General features: G+C 37.9%; 1 protein-coding gene across 1 annotated transcript; it reads right to left on the bottom strand.

Annotated features, from left to right (window-relative positions):
* KDM1B (lysine demethylase 1B) lies at positions 1-27,611 on the bottom strand. Its single transcript, XM_032114540.1, has 22 exons — positions 27,533-27,611; positions 27,281-27,347; positions 24,699-24,801; positions 23,733-23,857; positions 21,831-21,920; positions 20,907-21,018; positions 20,126-20,242; positions 19,110-19,148; positions 17,799-18,003; positions 16,526-16,710; positions 15,474-15,650; positions 14,491-14,565; positions 13,778-13,915; positions 12,106-12,277; positions 11,166-11,293; positions 9,608-9,739; positions 9,139-9,213; positions 8,162-8,278; positions 7,187-7,312; positions 5,576-5,698; positions 3,486-3,638; positions 1-2,932 (listed from the first exon to the last, which is right to left on the bottom strand). Exons 3-22 carry the CDS (start codon positions 24,786-24,788, stop codon positions 2,849-2,851), a joined length of 2,463 nt encoding a protein of 820 aa, XP_031970431.1. The 5' UTR covers positions 24,789-24,801; positions 27,281-27,347; positions 27,533-27,611; the 3' UTR covers positions 1-2,848.

A 27,611-nucleotide genomic window follows, 5' to 3' on the forward strand; every position in this document is an offset into this window, starting at 1 on the left:
TCCTGTGAATACTTTGCAGTTTTATTCTGCTGCCATAACATAGTCACACAGAAGAACTGAAGTGTAACAACAGATCATGCTCTGCATTCCAATCTTTTTAATAACATTTAGACAAACCTACTAAAAGAAAACATTCCCCAGTTCTTTATTTGAGGGAATAAATTAAACACAAAAGAAAAAATACATACATGCTTGAAATAAATTTTAACATAGATATTAAAAAAATTTTGGGCAACATTAAAGAATGAAGTCTCAGAACCAGCCTGATGTTCTTACATATTTCAAGTGAACGTAAATTAAAATGAAACATACTTATTTTATTTATTCCTCAAACGTCAGTGCAGCACAACACAGTTTAAGTGCCCTGGTACCAAAACAATATACAAATAATTAAAAGACTAGGCCATTGGTAAATTTATCATGTTATCAGTTTTTCTAATGCTGTAAGTGTGCATCATCTAAAGCCAAATGTGATAGTATTTCTTCATGTCCATCTCTCTTCTCTAGAATACAGCTTTTATCTAGCTGCAAAGTTGTAGGTAAATTGAAAATCCCAAGTACAAATAACAGAATTACATCAAGCATGTTCATACAAACTTTGGACTGGCGAAATGGATGCTGAGCTAAACTTTCCAGATCATTCCTACCTGACATGTGACATGTTTGTATACGTTACTAAGCTAACTGAAGGTTTTTAAGCAAGGTCATCTGAAGCAGCGCCATTGGGTGTGTTTGTTTTGGGTGTGTAGTAATAAGCTTTTTTTCCCACCACCAGAAGCTCCTCTCCTAATAATTTGTCATATATGTTAAAGAGGGGAAGAAACTTGGAACTCAAACATACATAGCTATCAATCTTTCCTAGTTATGTCATAAGTTGGCCTGTAATATATGAAATTAACAAAGTGCAAATGACTGCCAAAAGCAAAATTTGAGGTCCTGATTATTTTTTATCACGAGAAGGCTTTGTCTTGCTTCTTATGGCCTTTAAATTGCAATTTAATAATTGGAAATACTTTAAAACTGTACATACCAGCATTTATGTAGAGGAAAATTATGAACAGTTACACTCTTCCTATTAGTCTATATAACTCAGCATTAAGAAGCAGAACAGAATATATATCTGAAAAACATCTAGTCATATAAACATCTTCAACTTGTAAATTAGAGATTAAATAAAGGGTTTTTAACAATATCATACCTACTCTAAAAACAAAATATTACATATTTGAAAAGAAGAATTGCATTTATTCAGTAGGACCCTGGTGGTGTTCAAAGCCAGGTTGGATAAGGCCTTGAGACCTGGTCTAGTGTGAGGTGTCCCTGCCTATGGCAGGGCGGGTTGGGACTAGACAATTGTTAAGGTCCATTCCAACCCCTTAACATTCCATGATTTTTCTTGTTTATTTCCAAGGATGTACCTTAAAGGAAATAAACACTATAAATGCTTTCAAAACTGTTTGCTGTGTCATTCTTAAATGAAGGGATTAATAAAAGAGAAAAGCCTATACATGAGAATGGGGCAGGATAGAGTTAAGTGCTTAAGTTTGTTTCAGAATCTTGACATCTATGCAGCCAAGTTATAGAGAAGGTGTGAGGAAAGAGATCTAAAAGTGGATTTAAGGTTTTTTTCATTAATACCAATAAAGTGGAACAGTATTACAATAGATATCCCAGTTGCATCTCTCTTATTTCTGTTGAAAAATATTTTTCCTCCCTGTCCCATGGAAAAGCTACTAGATAGATGTCTAGCCCTTACTGAATTACTCTCTCAAGTTGTTTTTAATAATACTTTCATAATAAAAGAAAAAAAATAAACTTCAAGTCAAAGTGCAAGCCACCTTGTTTCAGCCCTTCATGAGTGTTAATATTTTTCCTCATTCATCTTCATTTATTTTTTAATATAAAAGTTGAATGAGCTATTAAGAACTTACAGTCCTGCACTCCTGACTGTACAGTCATATCAGCAGATACTTCCTCTACTCAGCCCAAATGAATCTGGAAGTTTGTTTTCAAAATAATCATAGCAATGTAGTATTTTTAAGCTGTCCTATTTCTACAGAAGCAATGAGCAAATCTAAACTCTTAGCCTATTATTGTAAAAAGAATTTCTCTGAATAAGTAGCAGAGATAATATTTCAAAGTTTTTAAAAGTAATGTAAAAGTTAATTTTTCAAGTTTTGATTAGCTACAATAACCTTTCTATGATTGCACTGTAAACTGTTCCAGCTCTCTTATTTAAAGGAACAAACTTCATATTCCAAAGCCCACTTAGTGGAAGCTAAGAATATGAAAAAATATTATAGAAAAGGTTATTGATTGCAAGTGGGAAAAGTGATAGTTGAGTTCCTTCCTATATTAATCCTAGAATTTTTCTAGGCTATTCAGGCTCTTGGAAGCCAGTTTGAACTCCTGTGAGCATAATCAACCTGAGAAGCACAGTTAGTGGAAAATTCCCATATCGTTACTAACTGCCAGCATTTTTAATGCTGTATGTTAACTTAGTATTGTTTTAATCTGACCTTCTGAAATGAAGGTTCACAATAGCATGACTTGAGCCATACAGAAGAGGACTGTTGACAGAAGTTCTCTTAGTTAAGCTGTGGCCAGTGATTCCAATGTCACTCCTGCTAGTAATACCTTAGCTGGAAAAAAGCCCCCAACAATATGTATCATCAGGGCTTAAAATAGGGTGGGGGAGAAAGAGGAAAAGGAAGGTGAAGATTTTATCTTCAGGTACCATATACTATGCAAGTACCACATAGGAAAAAGGCAGCAATAGGAAACTTGAAGATTGTTTTACCCACAGAAATCAATTAAAAATATATCTATAAACACAAAATTTAGGTACTTAAAATGCTGCTATCTTGCTTGCTTCTCGAACCCCACTCAAGTAAGCTCCTGTAACGGTCTGGGGAAAGTGCCTATTTGTGGCCTGCATTAAAAAAAAAAAAAAAAAAAAAAGAAAAAAAGTCAATTGTTTCTAAAACCAATGGCATAGAATTTTAGTTTACAAGATCAGTTTTGTTTTCCTTAAGCATATACCTACATTTTTAAAAGCTGTGGAAAACTCCTTAGAGCATCAAAGGAAATACTTGAGATTTTTAGGAACATCAAAATTTGCAAGCAAGTCAGCTACAGAAGTAGCAGTCTGTTCTGCTATCTGCACTTTAGTGGGGCAGGTTAAGTTCTGCTCCAGTACAGAGTGCACCTACACCATCATGGTGCATTTGTTATGTTACCCACAGGTGGAGTAACAGAAAATTTGACTAAAAATGCATTTTACTCCTGACCTGAAGTATTTGGCAGACTTCCCATGCCCAGTAATAATATGAATAGAGAGGGTTCTGCATCAAGAATCATCAGCATCTTTACATAACAGAATATTTATATACTACCTCTAGGTTAATGGTGTTGCTTAGCAAGAGACGATCTTCCATAAGAAACTGCTTCCAGTAACCTTAATCAACAGTAACAAAGATACTTACCTCACCAGCAAAAAAAACTTTTCCTTGTATGTCTTCAGCTATGATGTCGTAAGCTTCACCGCTGCCCCCTGTTTTCACAAAACTGTACGCCATCTGCAGCCAAGGGTCATTGCTCCATCGAGTAACAAAAAACTTCACTGGGTCAGGAACCTCCTGCATAATCAAAATAGGAGTTAAACACTGCAAAGAGAAGTTCAGAATTGCACAGCTTTTTCTCAAATGGTTTCTTGTAATCTTTAGAGTATTTTGTATTATTAAGATACAGATTAAGGTCGCATTCCAAAATTAAATTCCTATTTTTTTATTATAGTACTAACCACAAAGATAATTCCGTTTGCTAGACTCGCCTGATGCCTGAAACATCACAGCTACACTATTCTGAATTCAACAAATCTGCATATTGTAATACACCTAAAAGTACACGAGAAAGAAAATTCCCCTCAAAATACATATATGCATACTCTTGTAAACAAATACAATACTGATACTGTTCAACATGTTTGTATGTATAAGTAAGCAATTTTTGTATTGGTTAGGCATAATGCTTGCTACATCTAGCTTCTTAAATCTCAAAATTCAGTTTTCATTTTGGAGATAATTTTATTCCAATGGAGAAATAAAATTACTTATCTATTAGAAAATGAGCTGTCTTGTAAACTAGGTTCAGGGAGAAAACAAAAACCAGGAAGTCAGGGTCTGGCTGAGCCATGACAGTAATACTGTGTATTCTTTGTCACGTTGCAGCAAATTCCACAGATTTTTACCAAAGAGAGCCTGAATTACACTTGAATGAAGGGTTAGTCAGCTACAGCTGTGGTCTTACTCTGGAGGAGCTCATGACAAGTAAACAGAAGCAGCTCTGGTTGCCTCTTGCACAATGTCTGTTATTGACAAATAGACCCATTCAGGCAGCACATGAGAGACTCAAGCTCAAGCAATCAAGACAAGGACCAGCCAAGTATGACAAGTTGTATGAATGTCCCAGAAGTAGCTCTGGTACACCCCTGAAGCCAGCTTGTCTTTGAAAATCCTGCTGCATCGTCCTCAGGTGACTGAAGTTCACGGCTGCTGTTAACCATGGAGATAGCCATGACAATCACTCTTCTGGACCAGAGTGGCACTGAAACCAAAGACCCATTTGCTACATTTTCATGAGATCAAAATACAAGTATGTGAACTTCCACTGCATGTCATTCTAGTAACAATAAAGCCATTGCCAAAGGTATGTTTCTAGGAATAGTTGAGTCTTCAGATACTGAAGTTCTTCCAAGATCATTAATCCTAACGTTTGAACCTTCAGTAAAACTTGAGAGATCACCCCTGAACATTATTAACACAGTCATTCCTGGGGATCTAACTGCTCTAAGTAAATTAATTGAGGCATTATTGTCTCTAGAATGGAATGCAAGTAACATTGCTGAGTGCTAGTGTTCTGCTTGCCCCAGATTTCTCTGATTTTCAGTTTTTATCCTAATGATAATCTGGGGGAAGGAAAACAGGTAGAAATTTTTATCTAGTGGGTTTTTTTTTACATTTGGGATGTAGGGCCTTTGCTAGATCATTTTGCCTGTCCCTCCATCCCAAGACAGCTGAGAAAGGGTTGTTAGTAGAAGAGAAACTGATTCGATTGGATTGTTTTGGGGTGTTGTAATTTCAGTTGCCTTTGGAGGGGAGAAGGCAGAAATCAACCAAATTCGCCTAGCTGAAAGATCTTATCACGTATTAGAAGTGGTCATGATAGAAAAAAAATGACAGCCAAGTAAAAAGTCTGTTTTGTGTTACGTGCCTAAAGTACTGATTTTAATCAATTTTGCTTTTTAAAAGCACTTTGAAGGATGATAGTTCATTTGTATCTTCCAGTTAATTACTACTGTCCTTCTGAGACATCTTTCAATATACATTTTTCACACAAGAGATCAAAAATTGTGATTTTAGTATGTCTCAAAGAAAACCTATTCCCTGAAACTGACAAGAAAAGAAAAGTAGTTTTAAATGTCAAAGGTTTGCCTATACATCATGAAGTACTACATTTGAAAGCTTTATTCTGGTGACAAGTTAATTCATCTCTTAATAAAAGAGGCTTCTCTTACCTGCTCCTTAAACAGCTCTCGGAGTACAGTCATACACTGTTGCAGTACTTGTTGATCATCTAAATTCTTAATGGTTGTCACAGCATCTCCAGTGACCACTGACATTAAAATGCTTTCTTTGCCCTAAAAACAGGACCTTATTAAGTATTTCATAAAAAGTCTCTCTTAATTGGTATTGCAAAGATATTTTGAGCTGCAAAGCAACTATTGTTCTATAGAAAAGTGGGTTTGATTCCTTGCAATAAAGGGTGCATATTCTACAGTATTTATGCTCAAATTACTACATCTTCTGATGTCTTGTTCACAGATCTGTTACAGTCAGCCCCTTTTACAACTTGCTGAATTTACTGAAAACTTCCTATCTACCTGCTTAAAGGCTGTACCAAAAAAAAAAAATTACATTGTTAGTGTTATTCTTTGTGCACCCTCTGAAGCTTCAGTTCTGTGCAAACTTCCACCTCAGCTGTACTCCATTTTCAAAATGTGGTGACAGAGAGAGTCTATTTAAATACTAGTTAGATATGTTTTTGATTAGACCAGTACTAGGTTCTTACCAGCAGATTTTGGACCAAGAAATGAAAGATCACTTCTACTGGTATTTTCTTCCACTTCAAGACATTTGCTACCATGCAGAAGTTTTAGAGGTGAAGTGGTGAGTAGGGAAGAGCACACAGGTTCTCAGTGCCTTTATAGAACTCTGCCTCTCTTGTTTATGTAAGGCAGTAATTCTTCTGTTACTGAATTTGAAAACTAGCAGAGAATAGCTGTCAAGCAAATTAAGAATTATGTGTAGGGTCTCTGGACAGCACCAGCACACTGAGCCTCTTGCAGCATGAGCTTAAGAGTACTGGACACAACTCACTTAAAGTTGTATACAGGTACAGATCAGGCAGTAACAGCACAAACATCACAGGATGGTTTCCTTTTGGAGTAAGACATCAGGTCACAAAATGGCTTTTTAATTGCTGCCAAATAGAAGGCAGCAGTTGTTGCAAAAGTACGAAGAGGTATAATACAAATGTGTCACGTGTCTGCCTGGAACTGGCAGGGAAGAGAAACATGATATGAGTCCACTGGTTTGAATCTGCTTTGAAATTCATGAGTATGAGACTGACCCTACAGGTCTCAGTTTCATGCAGAACTTGATGCTTGTCTTTTCTTCTGCTATTCCACATAGATATTCAGACTACTGCAAGCCAGTGAGCATTAGTAAGTTAGTAGTTGGTCTTTTTAACGGGATTTTTAGTGGATTTAATAAGGGAACAGAAGTCCTAAACTGGAAGTGACTAGTAGCCTTTTTCCCACATTAGTAGTTCAATAGTAAGGTATTACAGCCTCTTTTTCAGTAGATATAGAGAATGTACTTGTTTGTATATTATTCTGTATCCAAACAGTGGAAAACATTCCCATTTATTACAACAAAATATTGATCAGGTTTTTCTTGGTAAATGACGCTGCTTCCACTGCTTTTAATAGTTGCAGATGGGGGGGACGGGGGAAGAGCGGGGGGCAGGGAAGAAGAAAAATTTTGTTGTTGAGTAATTACTGCACCTAGATTTCAAACTGAATTTGTGAAGGGCCAAGAAAAAATACAGTTGGTATATATCATACCTCTGGATCCATGTCATAGAAGACACTAAAGAGCCCACGTTGGCTGGAATTGGGTGGAACATGACCAAAAAAATCAGCCCCTTGAATTTTACTGTCCCAAAATCTATATGGAAACTGCAAGGCAATCTAGAAAGATATAGAAGAATGGAATTTAAGCATTTCATACCACAAAACTCATAACAGGATATGGTATATGTTCTTCTAATACATTTTCCTGCTACCACTCATTTAGACACACAGCTGTTCCTATTAGTAGGTCCCAACAGAGAATATATGGACCTGTCCTCCAAGGTGGACAGGCAAAGAAAAAAAAATGCTGATCTCAAATTTCAAATGCACAGAATATCAAATCCACAATGGAAGCAATTGTGTAAAATGCTCAAGAAATTCAGCAGATTTTTTTTGCAAACCTAATGTATAACATAAACAATCTGCATCCTGTATTTGGAGTTTCTTAATCTTGTCTTTTAATTTCAACAGTGCTATAATCCTGTTTCTGGCATTACTTTGTTACTGTTTTCTTCTAAGCACACATCTTACTAGGGAGCTTTTCAGGAGAGGCTGTGTTTTTGTATTGGGAAAGGGTAGGAGATTTTACACTGGTCAAATACACAACTTTCAGTATTCTTTGCAAATAGTTTATGAATTTACTAGGTTAAAATGACCTGAAATAAACAGATTATTGGAATCCTGAAAGATTCAAGACCATCATGAAGCCTTGATCAAAATTAGGCACAAAATGTCTAAGCTATGAAATTCTTCTGCAAACAGTTTCTTTAAAAATGCCATTAAGTTGTAAAATCTAAGAAGCAGAAATACATGTGATCCCCGATAGCATTTTGCTCTCCTGGGCTACTGTATACAAGTAAAATGAAATGCATCATAAATCCTGAGAAATACACTGCAAAAGCAGCAGGGACAAAACAGCCAATGTTTCTATGAAAAGAAAATTAAAGATATTATGAAATCACTTACTTTCTCAATGACTCCTGCTCCCAAACTATTAATGGCTTTAATTTTTTTTTCTGACAGTGGAGGATTAAACTGAATGGCATTTTTCTGAAGAAGGGCCAGTGGTACAGTCACTAATACCTGAAAGAAACAGCTACAATCACAACAGTACCAAAACCTGAATACAGCACTTTAACCTCATAGCATCCTCCTAACTGTCTTGGATTATTCTTGTAGGATGCAGCATAATAACACACCAGACATTTCTAGATTTCTGGTTTTAGTTCCCATTAATGGGAAACACATGCCTTACATTCAGGTGAGAACAGATCCCACAGTTCACTGATTTTAAGTCATAGTCTGTTGAACTGCTTGTATCACAGTGGCTAACCATGCTACCAATACTTCCAGTAAATGGTAGTCAATAGCTCTCAGATTAACAAAACTGTTTGAAAGGAGAGATAGATAGTCGGTCAGTGGTTTGGTTTTAATCAGAGATTCCTTCTCTTTAAAATACTCAGTAACACTGTTGATGTCACTCCAATCTTTATCAAGTTGATATATAATTTTAAAAATTACTAAAAGCTAAATTACTCAGCAAGAAGAAGGTGAGGATACAGGGAGTAAGAGAGACCGAGAAATAGGGATTGTCAAAGTCTGAAATTTTAACAGGGCAGATACACATGCTAAATGGGGTAAAGCTGAGCAGGGAATGGAACCAGGTAACAAATGTCATTTCAAAGACCAGATAAAAATCTATTTGCTTCACATTTTTAGTACTACCCTTTATAGTCCTTAGTTCTTCAAATCAACTCATACTCAAATCTCAAGCATCCTCACAAAAAATTAGGCTCTAGGACACACAAATACAGACCACTAAAATACATGAGTATTCATCTTTGAATGGGGAGAAATTGGACTAAATTGCCTTCTGAGAGAAAGAAAAGACAAAAAGTACTGTGTGTTCTCTGAAATTCTTAGTCTTGAAGCATACTTGGTACCTTCTGTGTTGTCCACACTGTTCCATCTGCAGTAGTGACCTGCACTTCTTCACCAGAATAGTCAATACTCTGTACCTATTGAAAGACATTGAAAGGCTGTACTACAAAATGTACATATGCAATGCAAATTCCAGCAAGAACAGCTAATACAGCACCAGTCACCAAACTAGAAAGTGATTAACACAGATTTTCAGAGAAATCCTGAAAGATGAAAAATAGCCTCCATGAAGCTGAAAAAGAAAAATCATCGTGATTCTAAACATATAAAATCATCATATCATAATATTTAAGTACTGATAGTCCTCAAAGAGAATTTCAGAAATGCTGAAATTGTCCTCTTTGGTTTTTTTAAAGAAAAATTGAAACAATCACAGGCACAGATTTGCCTGGTCCAAAAGAATACAAATATATGACTGGATGTTTCAAAGCAATCCAAGACAGGCAGTGCATCAACATTTTCCAGACTCACTGGGAAATTCAGCCGGATGTCCAGCCCTTCTGCCAACTTATCAATCACAGTGGAATATCCCACAGTTAGAAGAGTGTGATCTCCAGCAAACTGGGCAAAAAATTCATTGTGGTCCCATGAGCGTGCAGATACCTGTGGACAGAACATAATTGCCTGTTTCTACTGGTGATGGGACATGGGTCCTATGAAAAGTTCCACAGCTTAGAAGAAGCCACCCTAGCCCCCTTTACAACTGGAAAAAGTGTATTACCAGAATTTATGGCAATGCTGACAAAATCAAAATTCTTATTTACCTAGTGCTAGTATATAATATATCAATTGCTGGATTAAGAAAAGTCTTAATATGGGTTCGTCACTAGCAGGGAATTTATGGTTCTGCTTAGGAGAGAAAACAAGGCAAGTAATACAAAAATCCACGTGAATTGCAGTGTATTTATTTCAGTTGTCCATATCTAGCAAAATGATCAGATTTTACAGCCTTAGGACTTCATATAAAAATGGAAATACCTTATTTCCCAACATAAAGGGGAAAATGAGATACAAAAAAAACCCAACTCAATGGAATTTTTCTGTCACTTTGTAAGGTTTTTCCATGATACCTTTCACTGACCTTGTCCCCCAACCCCTGCAACTTTATAGTTAATAAAACAGTGGTATTTGCACTAAGCAATTACCACTTAGCAGTGAAAAATCTGAAACAATTCTCAAACTACTATTCAGATGCCAATTCCTATCACTGCAGTTGCATAAATTCAATCATATTTTGATTCTAAAATTGAAGGTAAGGTAGATTTTTGCATCTTTCTTAATTCTCCTGGGTGCTCGTGGAGTATGAAAACTTGACCTATCAAAATATTTTCCAGTGACTGCTCTGGTATAGCATTGTCTTGCAGATTTTTGTTACGTTCTTGTGCACTTCTCAGTTCAGATTTGTACATCTGCATGTATCAGTCAGCTGTCCCACTGCTGCAGTACAGTTGACACTAAATGTCTTTAAATGTAGCAACAGGACTGAGTAAATAATGCACTGCCAATAATATGATACTTTGGTATTTCCTGGAGCTGCTTGGTTAATACTGAAGTCTTGATGGCAGCCAAGTATGAGGTAGCCAAGAGTGGTGAACTGGGCCTCACCATCAGGGGGTTAGAACACTTCAGAAGTTAAATGCATTTATTCTCAAGACACATAGCGGGGTAGAGAAATACCTCAGTTCTTAAACAGAACTGAGAAGCAGAAGTCACACCCAACATCTGAGGAGGAGTTAACTCTCACCCAGCATCTCAGCAAGATGCCCTGCTCCCTTCTAACCATCTACTCAACTTCTGCTTAAAGAGCATCTCACTGGAAACGCATCAGGAACTCCCATCAGATTAAATAAGGCAGTGTTGGAGTCAGTGTCTCAGTGCTTGCAAAGAACAGGTCAGGGGTGTAGGAATAGTCAGGATAGCTGATTCTTCCTCTAGGGCCATAGAATGGATCAGGTGATTTCTCAAGGTTACTTCTAACCCTATCTTCTGTGGAGCTCAACCACTTCAGAACACAGCTGTCAAAACTCACCTGAGAGAGATTGCTGCCACAGGCATACTCCAAATTACTGAGATGGAACTGTAGTACTTTTTCTTCCAGCTCACTGAACTGGATACCAGACTCCTGAATAAAGGCTTTATAGATCTCTTGTATTTTTTCTGTGAAAGAACACATTTAAAATTAGAATATATCACAGTTTGTCAGAAGTCCTACTGCATTTCAACATGCTGTTCGCTGGATCACAAGATATTCAAGCTTAGTGCTAGTTTGTACCAAGATGTTTTTCTTCTCATAGGAAAAAAAAAAAAACCACAAGATCTTTCCAGTGATAGAGTACAACTTTGTTGTTTACTCACAGGTTTCTGAGTGAGACAGGAGAGAAATTAATTGTTTAGCTATCATCAATATACAGTTGAAGATATTTCAGGTAAAATACACTTTAAGATAATGGAGAATCCTTGCAAATAAATCCTGATTAATTTTTACAAAATCAAAGAACTGAGAAATTTTATCTAGGGTTCACTGAAGAACGTAGGAGTTGTTAATTCTGTCTTACAGAATCCATGCTAAAGAGGTTTGGGAGGCAGACATTTCTGAGCAAATTTATTTTTTGCTGTTGAGTTTACAAGCTGTAACTGTGGTGGGAGGCGTTACCAATGGAGACGGGACTGTTCTTGCCAGCAGGCGGCTTTGATCAGGCATTTTTAGGCAGGTTAGTCAAAAAGTGTAAGGCTAAGGCTAGCTATGGCCTGCTTCAGCCAGATGCAAGTCTTTTCAGCTGCTAGTGACACTAGCTATACTGAAAAAAGCTACCTCATGAAAACAAGACAGAATATCAGAAATACTTATTGGATTTAAGGTCAGATGGACAGCCATACACTTTAAAAAATGTCTGATGTAAGAGCCAATTTAATATAGAACTTTATGAACATAGCCAACATCTTCACTTTGCAATAAATCTCTCACTCACCACCAAGAGGAACATCTTGATGTTGGGTTTTATCTTTTCTCCACTCAGAGACGACATCTAGGATGGCATTGAAATGAAAGTCCATACGTTTATCAATAGTGGGATCTGTTATCCTTCCACCTTCCTGGATCAAGTCACATTTCTCCCCTAGTTTGTGCATTTTTATGCCAAGCTTAAGAAAAAGACATTTTATTGCTTTTTTAAGTATGAAAAATCTACAGCACCCAGCCTGCTCAAAGTTACTTAACATAAGGTGGTAAATGCCTCAGATTTAAGTGATACCATTTTAAAAACATCAACAACTTTAGTCAGAGTTAACTCCTGTTCTCTTCAAACTGGAATACCAACAATCCTTCTATCTGTTAATTGTCCACAAATTAGTTTTTTCCCACTTTTCTGTCCTTTCCTTTACTGGGGATTCAAAGAAACCTCCTCTGCAACTTTCCTGTCAGGCAAGGGCTAGTACAGAAATAGAGAGTGTGGTAATCAAACATGATGAACCAGTCTCCTTTATTTCCACCTCAATTCATTTTCTAAGTCACAATTAAAATCAGTTACTTTATACAACTTTCTGGTGTCTGAGGCCCAAAGAGTTCCCTGAACTCAGGAATTGACAGGATATTGTTTCCCAGTTACCATAAATGTTATTAACAACCAAAGTATTTGAAATTAAACCTAGTACCTTGCTTTGCTTGTCCAACCTGCATCAAAAACACAACAGAGCTCAATTTAAATAAAGATGTTTTTGTGTTCTACAGAGTTAATCCAGAGAAAATAGCACAAACATAGTGCTAATTTCTTCCTAGGGCCTTTTTACTTAGGGCATGCTCCAATGTTTTTCACATATCCTCACATCTCTCTAGGCTGTTGGTCACCACTGCAGATCTTAAGACACAGTTGTACTTTCAATGAAAATTTACATTAAATGGCCACAAAGGGATGAGTATCTGAAGTGTATCCAGAAGTCATTGTACCCCTTCTCATAAATAAAACATTACTTTTAAAAACACCTAGATAAAAAAAACCTAGAATTTCTTAATGGCACTATACTAAACAAGTAAATAGCATGGGCTGGATTTACATGTGCGTCTGAGCAAAATCCACACTCAGGTTCCACTTGGAGAAATTCAGATCCCTACCTCAAAAAAAACCTAAACTAAACCAGCAAGTAACAAGAATTTTTACAGAAATTGAACCACAGCATGTTTGCATCAGTAGCAATTTAGTTGTTAGAAATCTAACAACTAAAAAAACTAGAAATGTTAATCTTAGCTTGTGCAAAATTTAACTAGAAATACTGAGAGGCAGCAAAGACAAATCCATCACAGAAGCAGTAGCCTCCCACAGTAAAGCCTTTCTCAGCCCTAAAGAAGTCTGCTGGGGACCTTTTATGTTACTGTCTCTAGAAAAGAGGAAAACAGTGGTTTCTTCTGGTTCTGAAGCTGGAGCCACCTTGTTTTTCTTTACATAATGTGCCTTAAACCATTCTACAGCTCTTCTCTGTTTCCAACTGTTATCAAATATATAATAGCAACATGGAATTTACTTACAATGCAGAACAGGATTTTAATCATGTCACAAGAAAAGGACTCCCACCCTTACCCAGCCATCTGAGCCTGGCTTTAACAACAGTTTTTCACTAGTGATAATCATGACCACTGCAGGAACCCACTTGCTCACACATTAGTGCCATTGGGTTGTTGACACATCCATTGACGATCTGTGCACCTCTTCCAACAGTGACACCTGTGAATGTCTTATCATCCCACACTCGGCCACCAATTCTGTCTTTAGCTTCTAAGACAAAGACCTGTGGCAAAATGCAGCTTAGTAAATTGTAAGATAAAATTCTATTAAGCACATCTGTTCATCTCCAGAGCAAAGGAGATGACAAAACACAAAAAAATCCCTGAGCAATCCAGCAATGTTAACAATCTTAACACTTTCTTTTCATTTCTGGATCATTTGTAGTTTATTTATGCATTTAAATCATCTTTCAAAGGTTACACTTTGGGATCTATATATACAAATATAACTGTTACTTTAGAAACAAAAATAAGCTTTCTTTTTTAAAAAGCTGAAGATTTATTTAGGAAATCTCAAAATTGGAGTTTAATGCATGCTAGAGGCTATTAAACACAATGATCTGGGTGCAGTGTCTGTAGAAAATATATGCTGCATGCTTTGTTTAATTTTAGATACAAACAAACACTGCTTTTAAACAGCAGATTTACTCAGTAAAACCCCAGATTTTACAAATTAATTAGGATGTACTACACATACACGTTTGTAACAAGAATGGAGGCTTTTTCTTTTTGATGAACAACACTTTTCAAAGCAGGGGAAGTCTGATTTTTTTAAGTAATGTACTCTAAAGCTTCTTACCTTAATTCCAAAGTTGTGCAGTTGTCGGGCTGCTGCTAATCCTGCTGAACCAGCCCCAACAATAATGACAGATTTCTAAAAAATATTAAAATATTTAATAAAAATAGTTAGAAATAAAACAGAAATTGTCATTTCACTCTCATTTTTCTTTTTGCAAAAGGTAAAAATGTCTGTAAGTTTCCGAAGTCTAGGTTTTCTTGCCCTCTAAAGTAATCTGTGATAACTTTTAAAGATGACAGTGCATTTAATATAGAAACAAGATCAGTGGTAGCTTTGAAAATAGTTTAAGTTTTTAAGGACTTCAAAAGAAGATGCCTCAGTTTCTTGTCACAGAAAGAGCTGAAGTTATCAGTAACAAAAGTCGGAATCTAACTGAATTTATCAGACAAGAAACATACATACCTTGTAAAGATTTCAATCATAGGTTGGGTTGATCAGTAAGAACTATTTTATAAATTAAAAACATCTACAAATACACTTTCCAAACATGACTTACAATTTCTAGGAGGTATTCTCTTAGAGAACACATTAGTAAGTTTTGGGTGCTACCTAACAACTTGCTAGTCATAAACATGTTCCCTTTTAATCACAGGTCTTGCAAACCAACATGGAATAGCAGTTTCCTCACTATGGAAGCAGAGGTGTATTATAGGAGTAAACCACAGAACGTGTATTTTTTTCACACAGTTCCCATCCATCTGAACAGCACATGGGAAGCACAAATCCATGAGAATGAATTCCATAGATTCTAGTGGGAAAAAATCTTTTTTGGAAGGAGTCTAATTGATGTTGTTTCCATACCCATTGAAGGCATATGACAACAATGTGAAAAACTTGCCACATGTTAGCTTTTAGATGTAATTTTACCTATCATTCCATCCATTTATGTAAATGAGAAAAAAAAATCCAGAACCAAAATAATTATTGTAGGGACCATGTAGTTTTATAGCACTAACAATGTAGGGATTACTACAGCAACTTACATTGTGGTATTCCTTAGGAAGAAGGTATTGGTCAGGACTGACTGACAAAATCCCTGTATTAATTAACCCTTTCCTTGTCATAAAATACAGGATCCTCTCCATTTCCTGTACACAGCGAATCCGCACAAGACCCCGAACAATGATATGATGGATACATTTTTGAGGGGTAAGAGCCTCCTGCAAAGGACAAAGAAAGAACAGAAACTGTTGATTTTCTAATATTCCTTTTTTTCATATGTTTACATCATATTTAAACTGTAGACCAAATGGTAAAAAATCATGACTCAGCCTTCTGAGAGCATTTTGAAAGAGTTTTTGTGGAAAATTCTTGTTAGCTAGCTTTACACAGTATGGTAACATTTATTAAGGAAGATTAACATGGAATAAAACCAAATGAGTCTACGAGAGACTTTCACAAACTTCATGGTGTGTTCCATTACTACAGGAATGGTATTGAAATGGATTCCTGTTTGCAAAATTAATCTACATAGTGGCAATGCTCACAATGGTATTCCAGTAAAATCCATTCCAAAATTGCCTTCTAAGGGAAAAAGAGATTAATATCCAAAACCTCCACATAATGCAGACATCCATATCAGAAAGCTTTGGTATGTGAAACTTCAGCAGTTCTATCAAAGGCAGTGCCATAGGGTTAGCCTAAGTAAAAGGACAATCATTTCCCTGTCCAACAATCAGGTAAAAAAAAAAAAATATCATAAAGCACCCACAAAACACTGTTTAGATGTGTTCAAGCATCCCTTTTAAAAGTTAATAGCCGGGTAGGCAGTGTAGAGTTTTAATAATTTAAAAACTTTTGATTTTTACTGCAGAAAAAGCTCCTATGTATTAAATCTAAAAAAAGAAAAACCAAACCAAACCAAAAACTCTCAACCCCAACAAACTCCCCAAAACCCAGTCAATCTTAGAATGGATTTCCAAAAGCATGGGAGCAATTTTTCTGGTGCATAAGGAGTCATCCAGAAAGTGAGTCCACATCCCAGAACAGCTGCTATTATTTTTAAACAAGCAAATTAACTATCAGCATCTCTTACCTTGCAGTTTGTGTACCACAAAGCCAAAATCAAGTTTCTCAACGCCAGGTACATGGTAGGGTCTCGTGAATATTCTGGGAACTCATAGAGCTCATCCAGTTCCATGACATCTGGCCTCACACAAAGTGCTTTCCCACATTCATTGGGCTGGTAAAAAGGCTGAAAATACTTGTTCATGCCTGCAACTGAATAAAGACACACCAGGAATTAATCATACTCCATCATATCACATCCCTCTCCCTCTAAAGCGATCCACTGACCTCACACAGATAACAAGTAAGGAAGCTTTCCAGCCTCTAGGCACCTCCAGAATTATTTCATTTATATGGCTATCTCTCTCTCCTGCCCCCTAGGCTTGCATTAATTATTGTCCTGCTGCCTGATGAGTACACCTTGGACCTATCAGAGCTGAATTTTTGTCAAAGAATCAGTAATGTTTCATGGCACTTCAATGCCATCAGGATTCCAACAAGGAGTAGAATCTAAATTCAAGTCTTGAGGGCTAGCATCACTGTACAGACTCAGGCAGTACTCTGAACTCCTTTCTTCTTCAACTCCCTATACTGCCCAGAGGGGGTAATAATTAAAAGTAGTCATCTTCCATGTTCAGTATTGGTAGCTCTGTGTAATGAAGTTTTCTGTTAAGCAGCTATAACATCTGTTGAACACATGAACAGATTTATTTTCAGCACCTAAGGAGAACAAAGCCTGCTAAGACAACACAGAAGCTGAAATTTCATCAAAGCACTCTCTGAGAGGTCAGTATGACAATCCTGAATTACTTTTTCTATACCTGACCTATTCTGCAGATCTGCACTCCCAGGCTGTCACTAGCAAAAAAATATAACCTAAACAGAATCTGAGTGCCTTAAGAAATCAAATTCTTTTCTTCAAAGCCCCAAAGATCCACAATATCAAAACTAGTAGAATCCTGGGGTTTTTTGATAAATCTTCATTTCCTTAAGAATGCAAACAGTCTTTAAGTACCTACATGGTAATTTCCCGTTTCTATACACAAATGACAGTGGTACACAGAAAGCCTCTGCAGTCTGTGCTTACTCCCTAAAGAAAAGCCGTAAGAAATATATTACCTTTATCTTACAAACAAGCGAATGGCACCAAACTACAGAGGCAGTCACACAGAGACTGTGTATTAGTGCTGAGAACAGAACCAGTGTTACGAATCAGGAGGATTACGTGCCTTATAAACTCGGTTATAAGGCAAAATTTATCACACCTTTTTAAGCAACAGAGCCCTGCAGATGGCCCTTACCAGTCACATTAGGCACACTCTTTAAGTGCTCTAACTTCACAAGGTTGGATTCACCAGGTAACCGGTTAGTGCTGGTACAGGATGGACTCATGCCCACGCAGTCTGGATAATATGCAGCTAGAAAGGGAGCTGCCACACTGTCTTTCAGCAAAGGAGGGAGTATGAGCATGGAGTACCACCAATGGTCTGAAACTTCGGCCACTCTCTGGCCAAGCGGAGAAGTGAAGGAAAGAGGGGAGAAGAGAACATGTCAGTACTTTAAAAATGTTGGAAAATGAACCAATTTCCCCCCTCCCTCCAAAACTGAGACCAAAAAGCACTAGAAGTATCAATCTCAGAATTGCAAGTCATCAAGACATTTTCTCTCCCTCTTTCCCCTTCCCTAGCCTGACACAGAAAACCTGTAGTATTGATCTCTTCCTCAGATATGGAGCTGAAACTTGACAAACTCCACACCATACGGAAAGTAAACAATGAGACATGCCATAATAACACATCTATGCTTATCAGGCCCTTTATAAAACATTTACAGTCACTTACGCATCCAGAAGTCTGAGGTTAGAAAAGTCTACACTAACTTATCAGTTTAATTTAGATTCTGCTGTTCCCATCAAAGACCTTGTAGAACCCTAAGAAGCGCTGATGATTCACCCTTAATTTAGAAGTCAAACATGCATTAGAGAAACAAAGCCACAAAGCTTCTACAAGAGTCAACAATAAGCTTGAACATGTTCCCTGTGATAGAGGTACCTCAGGTACACTTGTGAACATTGGCTTATTGAGCATAAGTTTGTATGAAATCTGAAACGCAGGGTGGCACGATCACAAACCTCTTGAAACACCAACATACATCTTGTATGTACATTTTGTAGTATGAGGGAGAGGAGAGGGAAAACATGCTTAGGTGTTCTTTTGCAGCCTTCAAAAAAAGGAGACTAGCCTGACTAAAGATAGAAACCACCTGAAAGACAAGGAAATTTTAGGATGGGGAATTCTACTTCAAAGCTGGGAACTGAGTAATATTTTGCCTGACCAAAAAATGAGAATTGGGAGTAAACTTTGAGTCATGACTGAAGGACACCACGAACCACTTGAAAGCTACTTGGTATGGCAAGGGAAAAGAGGAAAAAGATGAGAACGTAAAAAGCCCTAGGCTCTGTTGCAAATAGTGTCTGACAGTTTCCTGAGCAAAATGCCTAAATACTGACATTAATTGGCCAAAGAACCAAAATAAAAAAGGAAAGAAATACGCTGTGCTTTAAGATTGCTTTCATATTCTAGGACAAACAAGGAGGAACAGCTACGACTCACCAAGTCCTCAGGCATGGAACACTGGTCTGAGCCCTCAGTCTGAAAGACAAGTGAATGGTATGAGAGCTTTCCTTAAGCTGTGTGGAAAAAATTATGTATAAAGCAAAGTAATATTCTATGGCATAATTCTCTAAATTAAACAAAAAGAAGTGCTTAGTGTTAGCCTTCTGTAGTAGACATGATTGTTTAAAAAAAAAAAGTAGAGAAATGTGTAGGTTAAAAACACAACACATCATACAGCAAAAGCACTCTAAAAGATGTTTTTCATTTGTTAAGTTAGTTTCTAATGATCAGACATTAAAATATACATTCTATTCTATAAAATGGGGTGGAACACTGAAACAAATTAAGAAAAAAATACAGAATTTTATAGAAAAATTCTGGAAATATCCCACATTTTTCCAGAGCAACTCTTCTAGTCTAGACTATAAAAGAGAGCTTCTTATTTATTTTAAGAGTCTCTTTATCACTGAGTTTCAAAACTAAATGCTGACCCTTCAGGTTTTCATATGGTCACTATTTTCATGTTGTGTTTTTTCGTAAGTGCCAAATATATTCTATAGCACTTTAAGGACTCTTTCAAATTTCAGGAGTTATCTTCATACCAAAGTTGAAACTTTTCATATAAAGCCCCGTGACAGACTTGATAGCAATTAGGAAAAGCTCATGGAGCTTTTCAAATGCTTTCCTCAATAACGAAGAAAGGTCAAACAAAACTGAAATGAACATTTTGGGGTATGTCTATTTTGTACATTCTGATAACCTTTCCATAGCTGAAGGATTTTACAATTGCCTCTGCAGACAAAGATATTTCAGATACTTCTTTCTTGACATTTCCTGTCAGAAAACAAGAAGTCCAAGCAGCATGTAGGCCTGTCACTGTGCAGTTCTCCAGGCCATCCAACCATCATTTTGACATTAGAGACACTGAGCAGCAAACAAGAAGAAATTAATTTCTACAAACAAGAAATACCAACTTGTTAAGTTTCGATATGAGCAAAACTGTTGTGTGGTACCTTGGTGGAATTGTTCAGTTTCATACCACATCTGTAGGTTTTTGCTATTTGTGGTGTCAGCTGGATTTCCTTTGTCAGCTGACGCCATTTACCACATTCTGGCTTTGTACACTGCACCTGCGAGTCAAAAAACAAACATGTTTTTACTTGTTGCTCATGATTACAGAGGAGACTAATGCAACTTAAATAGCCAATTAGAAAGAAGTGAGACGTGAGAAAGTTGTAAAATATAATTGTTAGATACATTATTTTGCAATCATCAGGCCACAAATACTGTTTGATCTACAGAAATCTTGTACCCATCTCCTGCAAAACTGAATTTCTGCACAGAACCTAAGGCCAAAATTAATTCAATGCCCCATTACTATGGTCTTCAGTGGACTTTGCAAGCATTACTTCAAAAATACATTCTTCACCACTTCAAGAAAAAACAAAACACCACCACCAAACATCATTCCATTCCTATCTTTCTTCTTCTCTCTTTACCAGGGAAATACAAAATCTGATTTCAAAGTCTTTCATACTTTCCCTGCCAAATCTTACTCTACCTGAAAATCACAGCAACTACTTCACTGAAAAGTAACAGATTGGTCTTTGTGGGGTGTGGAGAGAGTCTCCAACAGTGGAGGAGCTGATCAGAATTTTTATCTAGAGCTTTTCCATAATCCTAATACTAGAAACAAACCCACAAAAACTCAGCTGACTGTCTGCTTGAACAGCAGAATATCAGAAACACATCAGAACATCACATTCCTATTAAATAAATCACCTTTCACCTTACCCAGTAAGGAAGCTGTTGATCAGCCATAAAGGCTTTTGGACTGGGCTCACTTTTACCATTACTTGTCCAAATCCTTTTCCAGGCAGTATATTTATCATAACCATCTTTATGGCTAAGAAGAAAGAAAACAGCAAGAAGTCAGAAAATTGAATATCTAGTTCACCTCAAGCAATAGCAGTTACTCTAAAATTAAACATTTCATTTAAGGACAGAGAAATAAGCGTAGAGAGTACTGTATTTTTGCTGTTAAAAGGAGAGTGTCATGGTTCTTACGACAGCAATAAATTGCATCGTGACCATTATGGCCTCTTGCTTATGAACACACTTCCTGGTATCTAAGGCCTGGACTGAGTGATGGGTACTGCTGAGCACGTAAGCACACAAAATTCTTGGCAGAGCTGGATGTAATTCCCACTCAAAGGGGAAGAAGCTTGGAGTTGAAATCACTGCCAACCTGACAAGAGTCTTCATGGTGACTGAACCGCAAGAGTTAGATCTCCTTACTGATTTCTAGCTGCTTTTTATTGTTCTGCTTTAGAGAGGCAAGGTCTCCCGAATGCACAGTGTAAAGAGAATTTATCTTATAAAGGAAAACACATTTACTCATAATTGTTCTCATAATTTAAAATTCTCTGACGTTGTTTTTAAAAAAGACGAAAGCTTCAGAATAATTGCACACACAAACCGGCCTGCCTAAACTAACCAGTTTTGTTCACGCTGCTCTGTTTAAGTTGATTAGTCCATGCAACAGCTGCAGTTTTAGCATCACTGTCTAAGCCTCAGTCTGGCTAAAGCAAGGACAGAGGACAACTCTTTGAATTACGTTTATGTACGTTTGTTATTGTTGTTTCTGTTTCAACAGTTGTAACAGCTGCCAAATTTTCATAAGCTCTGAAAGGACATAACCTTAATTGGTAAATCTACCTTCGGTAATAGTGGTCAAAACATTCATTGCAGAAGTGTTCCCCACAGGACAGATGATACCATCTAGACGTATACCCATTTTTCGCACATCTGTAATGCAGGAGACATAGAAATAGTTTTACAGTACATTTAGGGGGGAAAAAAAAAATCATTCTATTGACAATAGCACATTCTAGAATGTGAACAAAATATTCAGAACAAGCCAGGGCTTTATGTTACATTCACGAAGGCTGACTTACACAAGGCACTACAACCATACAAATAACAATAAGGTCACTTCAATTGTCTCAAACATTTCCAGTTTCCAAACTAAGCAACACCAGATGCAAAGGAGGCAAAGTGTACACAATGTGCAGTTTTATAGTTGGTCTGGCTTCCAGCAGCCTCCCTCTAACAATGGTCAACTGAGCCTGTCTTTAGTACCCTTTAAGCAGGCATTTCCTGAACATGAAACAGTGAATATGTGCTGTGACACATTAAGCGTTTTGCAAACGTATAAGATGACAAAGCTCCTCTCCACAAAAACTTAAAGTTCCTTTACTTTGTTGCATTTTTTTCCAATATTAGTGCAGAGTTGGGAGGGATCATTTAAATTACGGTTCTTCTTGTACACGTGATCAATTGATTCATAAGTCATTACAATGTTCTGTTCCCAGAACAACTGACAAAACTATAAAGGCAAAACTGAACACAAAACAGATGTTGCCTATTTTTTTCTCATGAACAACTTGTGATTTTAACCCAGTGAAACAAAACCCTAAGGAAGCAGTTACGCATTCTGGGCATTTGTTCTTTACTACTCACAAAAAGAAATATCCATTACAAATATTACATTCATCAGACAAAGCAATTGTTCTTCGCTTAGAATACTCTCATGAAACTCAATGAAATTGTTCAAGATAAATGCACAAGGTAAAAAGCAGTGACCTAAGATATTAACTCAAATAGCCATGAAATGAGCTCGTCTCAAATAAAATTGAAAGTATGTACTTGGGGGAGTGGGAAAGGTGAAAATCAAAATATTAGAATAACAATTCAAGAAGATGAGTAAGCAGTATGCTTTGTTTCCTAAATAAAAACTGTAATATCACCAATGCTGATCTCACAGGTGCTCACTTCCCAGACAAGTCTCTCAGGCAACTGCCAAAACACTTGGCTTCTCTATGACAACATCCAGAATACATTGACTTCCTGCCACCAAAGAACAATCCATGGATATAACTAAATGAAGCACCTAATTAGTTTCATTTATTTTTCAATGCTGTAAAGAAGGAAAGTTTGTCTCAATTATCAGGGAGGGAGGAGTGCTACTTAACTAGAGTGTGCCTGCTTCATAATGAGATCTAACATGTTGCCTATTATAGATATACCTTGCCAGTATCATGCATTCAAAACCACCAGGGTCACAATGCAAAAGTACTTGTGAAAGTGCAGAGAAAGCGTACAAGAACAAAGAGTTCAGATAAATATGACTGGCTCTCCTAAAACCTCAAATTTCAAGGCTAGAATCTCACCTCAGACTGCAAAGCATTCCAATGAAAGTGGTAAAGACTTTCTACAGTAAATGATGGTTTCATTTTCCATCTTGAAAGCAAGTTTAGCTTTCTCAAATTACACTAATATGCTCTCACTTTCACAGACGCAAGGGCACCATTAATAACATAAATAAGCATATCCCAAAGATATTCTGTATCCAAATTAGCAGCTTGCACAGGAGAAAGTTATCCACAACAAGAATAACTTGGAACATTTTCCTGGCATCATAAGACTCATATTAGCAGTATCTTTCAATTCTCGTTCTACATTTAGAAATGAAGGAATTTTTCAGAATATAGTTAGAATCCTAAACTTCAGCTGCAGATTTAGAAAGTCCAAGAAAAGTGCAAATAAAAAGGAACAAACCTTTCAGCTGCACTGGCAAAGCAAACAGGACATGTTGCAGTGCATCCAGCTTTTTCACACTTTCTGTATTTCTTCTCTGACGCTTCATCATCATCATCTGCTGCTTCAGCCGCTTTCTTCTTCACCTAATAAAGAATAGCTGGAATCTGACCATAAATGACACAAATGCATCTTCTACAAAGTGGCATTCAGACAGTTTTGCAGCTTATGAGTGGCATCCCGTAGTTAAAACGATCCTAATGAAAATCTTTGTAGCCATTGTGAAATAGCTGCAGCATGAAACAGCTGTCAAATTAGGTCAGTTTCTTCTACTAAAAAAAAAAAGGCCACGAAAAGAAAAACCCAAACCTACAGCAAGACTGGAAATATCATTTATATCTAAAAATGTCTTGCCTTAGTCTAATTGATGCCACTGAAGAAATTATAAGCAAAGCGTACAGTTTAAATAGTATTTTAAGCTCCATCAGGTGTTCATGAGTCAAGCCTCATGCATTCATTTTATTTCTCCTTTGGAAAATCTCCTCTTTGATAATACTTATTGACATTAATTAGTGGCAATCCTATCTGTGCCTCAAATAAAATACTAGGGTAGGCTTAGGGCATTTTTTTGGATACAAAACTGTATACCAAATGTCTCTTCTGGGCCTCAAAGGCACTGTGTATTATGTTGTTTTAGGCCTCTGTCTGGATGGGCAGAAAACTTTGACTGTACAGAAATCTATGATTGTATTTTTAACACATTACATACTTACAGGTTATATTGAGTATTTATCTTTTCTGAATATTGTTTGAAAAATGAGACACTTGACCTGCTTATTCACAGAATTAACTCATTCCCCCTCTCTGTGAATAAGTACTTTAAGATCTAACTTACCCACAACAAAGCCCACTTTCTTTACAAATGTCAACAAAAAATAAAAAAATAGCGAAGTAGAAGTCCATGTGGTTTTAAATTATTATATCTACCTGTCTTCCAGAACTCCTCACAGGAAGGCTGTCTGGAGACTGATCCAAAGAACATGCCTTTTTTTTCGTTCGTACCCTTCCCGTTGACATTGTATTGTTAGATCTGAAAAAAGGTAGGCAATAGTTAATTAATTTAAATTGCTTGACTTTGCAGAGTTAATCACAGCCACTCATACTACTACTTTTGACAGAGTTACCTAGGTAAGAATCTGTTCAGCTTCACTGTTAATTCGAGAGGAAAATGGGAGTGAGGCATTTCAGGAAAGGAACAATACTACTATTTTAAACCAAATTCGTGGTTAAGATTAGATCCCTGAGTACATCTTGACAGGCTGTTCCAGATCAGCATATCCTGGATTTCAGTAATCTGATTTGCATTACGTGAAGACCTGGACTGGAATTTGGGTTGGCAAAGTGAACAGACATCAGCTCAATGCTGATGCAAGCATTCAAATACCACTCAGAGTAACACTCGTCCTGCTAACTACTGATTTATTGGCAGCAAGAGATTTGCACTGTAAAGCACTTTTCCGAACATTGTACTGAAGAGACATTTAATACCAGATGAACAACCATTTCCAAGACTTGCACACCCTCCTATGAAAATACATCAGAATTCGAAGTCTAGACTGATGTTATAGTGCAGCTATAAGTGATTGGAATATTACAAAGTTTGCTGTTAAGTATTCAACAGGACAAAAAAGATTTACGGCATGAGAGTGCTCTGTAGCTGTCTTTGACTGCATTGGTAGGAGCACAGAATGGACTGCAGTTAACCATGTAAACTGGAAACCACGGAGTGTGAGAAATTATAATGCAGAAATATGAAAGCATATTTAAAATGGGATTATTGAAGGCATTCTTTTCACAGGGAGTAAAGCACAAAGCCCAGAGGAAGAAGTAAATCTAAGAGTGCTCTACAACATACAGAAAAGAAGTGGAAATAAACCCCTAGTACTACAGCACTGCATCATGAATGTTATCTTCTTGTAATAGGGATCAGTTTGTAATTATGTTTTTGGAAGAGGTTTTTTTTTTTTATATATATGAGACTTCTCAATTCTCCCTGTTTCAGGCTGCAGTGTCCTTATTCAAGCTATCAGTGATGGACAAGGCAGCAGTATCTTCGCTCAGAAATTCTGCTAAAGGTAAAGGTAACAGGAAGAGAGCAGGAATTTTACAAAATTCATATTAAGCTGATTCACGTCAAGTAAACTGGTTCATTCTCCTCTCAAGACAGAAGAAATTGTTTGTGAGAAGAAATCACATGAGGATATCCACATAAGTGAAAAATTAGTTCAAATGACCCAATACAAAACTCAACTTTGTTTCTTGCATGTATCCCCTCCAGCCAGAGGTAGGAAAAAAATTATTAAGTCAATCTCTATTACCTTAAAAAAAAAAAAATTAGCATCACTTCACTGTAACTTACCACTGTATGGGGGTGGATAAGGTTGGAGAGTAAAGAAAACCAAGCAGTTTCATTTACATGAGATTTCCCTAAACTGCTGCATAACGCCCCAGAAAATGGTGGCTTTTTCCCCCTATAGCCTTCTTTATGGATCAGTGGCACAACAGTATCTCTCTGGATCACCTTGGCTTCTGACGGTAAATAATCGTCCCGAGATGCCACGGTCCTTACAGTCAGAGGCTTCCAACTGAGCAAGGAGTGCTGAGCAAGGCACCAGGTGACTCATTTTGGTGACCATCAGGTGATCACAGTCGGCTGCTGCTATGGGGCCCTTTTATCCAAGAAGGTAAAAGAACACGCAAACTTTTCATTGCATATCCAGGGATAGAAAAAGTGCCAGTTACCAACCATTAGGAAGTTTGGTAAAAATATTTCAGATTCAGAGAGGCCTCCCATTTTGAAAGGCGGAGGTCAGTTGTACGGAATCAGAGACATGTTTTTGCTGTAAGCACTATGGGGGGGTAAGAGGGAGGTGGGGTGAAAGGGAGAAAAAGATCAGTTGTATGAAACTTTGTCCCCACTTCCCTCCCAAACCAAAAACCACCCCCCAAAAACCCCACAGATTTTTAGAGAACAAGCAAATGTGGCTTACTCTACTAAGCTTTACATGACTTTGCATCCTATCCTGTAGGCATCTTACTGGCTGAGAAAATAAGCCCTTTAAAAGGAGAGAGAGATGCATAATGCGCTGTCACATTCGATAATGTTTCATCCGTCTGTAATGTGTGGCCTACATTGGAAAGCTTTGTGGAGTTTACCTGCACAGTTGGCAGCAAGTTTGTCTTTGGGAAGGAAAAAAAAAATGTTAAAAGGAAAGAAACCCCACGGACGCACAGTCAGAGGCGGAGAGGAAGCGAGAGCAGCCTGATTAACACGGGGAGTGCACACACCTCTAAAACTCAGCCCGAGTAAAGCGGAGCCGCCCAGCCCCGCCGGCCGCGGCTGTGACAGCTGGCGGCGGGCGGGGGTCCCGAGGGGCAGCCCCCGGAGCAGGGCAGCCCCCGGAGCAGGGCAGCCCCCGCGGCTGGGCTGCCCCGGAGCCAGGCGGAGGCGGTCCCGCGGGTGCCGGCCGGCGGTGGGGCAGGCACTGAGGCTGGCGCCTGGCACTCACCTCGGGGCCGCGTCACTTGGGGGCCGGAGACCACATTCACGCGTGTCCGCGCCGCCTCCTGCTAGAGCTGCAGCGGGGAAAAAGGGTGGAGAAGGGGGAAGGAAGGGAGAGAGGGAGGGAGGGAGACAAGGGGGAAGTAAGAGACAAGCGGGGAGGTGAGGACGGGGGCAGCGCTGGCACCTGCCCCGCCGTTCCGGGGAGGAGCAGGCGGCCTCGCGGTGGGCGCTGCAGCTGGGGGAAGGAGTCACTCACCGCCGCCGCCATCCCCACCGCCATCCTCCTCCTCCTCCCCGGTGCCGTGCACCCTCAGCCCGCCTCCTCCTGCCGCCGC

Source organism: Corvus moneduloides, chromosome 1 (genome assembly GCF_009650955.1).
Source record: "Corvus moneduloides isolate bCorMon1 chromosome 1, bCorMon1.pri, whole genome shotgun sequence".
Lineage (NCBI taxonomy): Eukaryota > Metazoa > Chordata > Aves > Passeriformes > Corvidae > Corvus > Corvus moneduloides.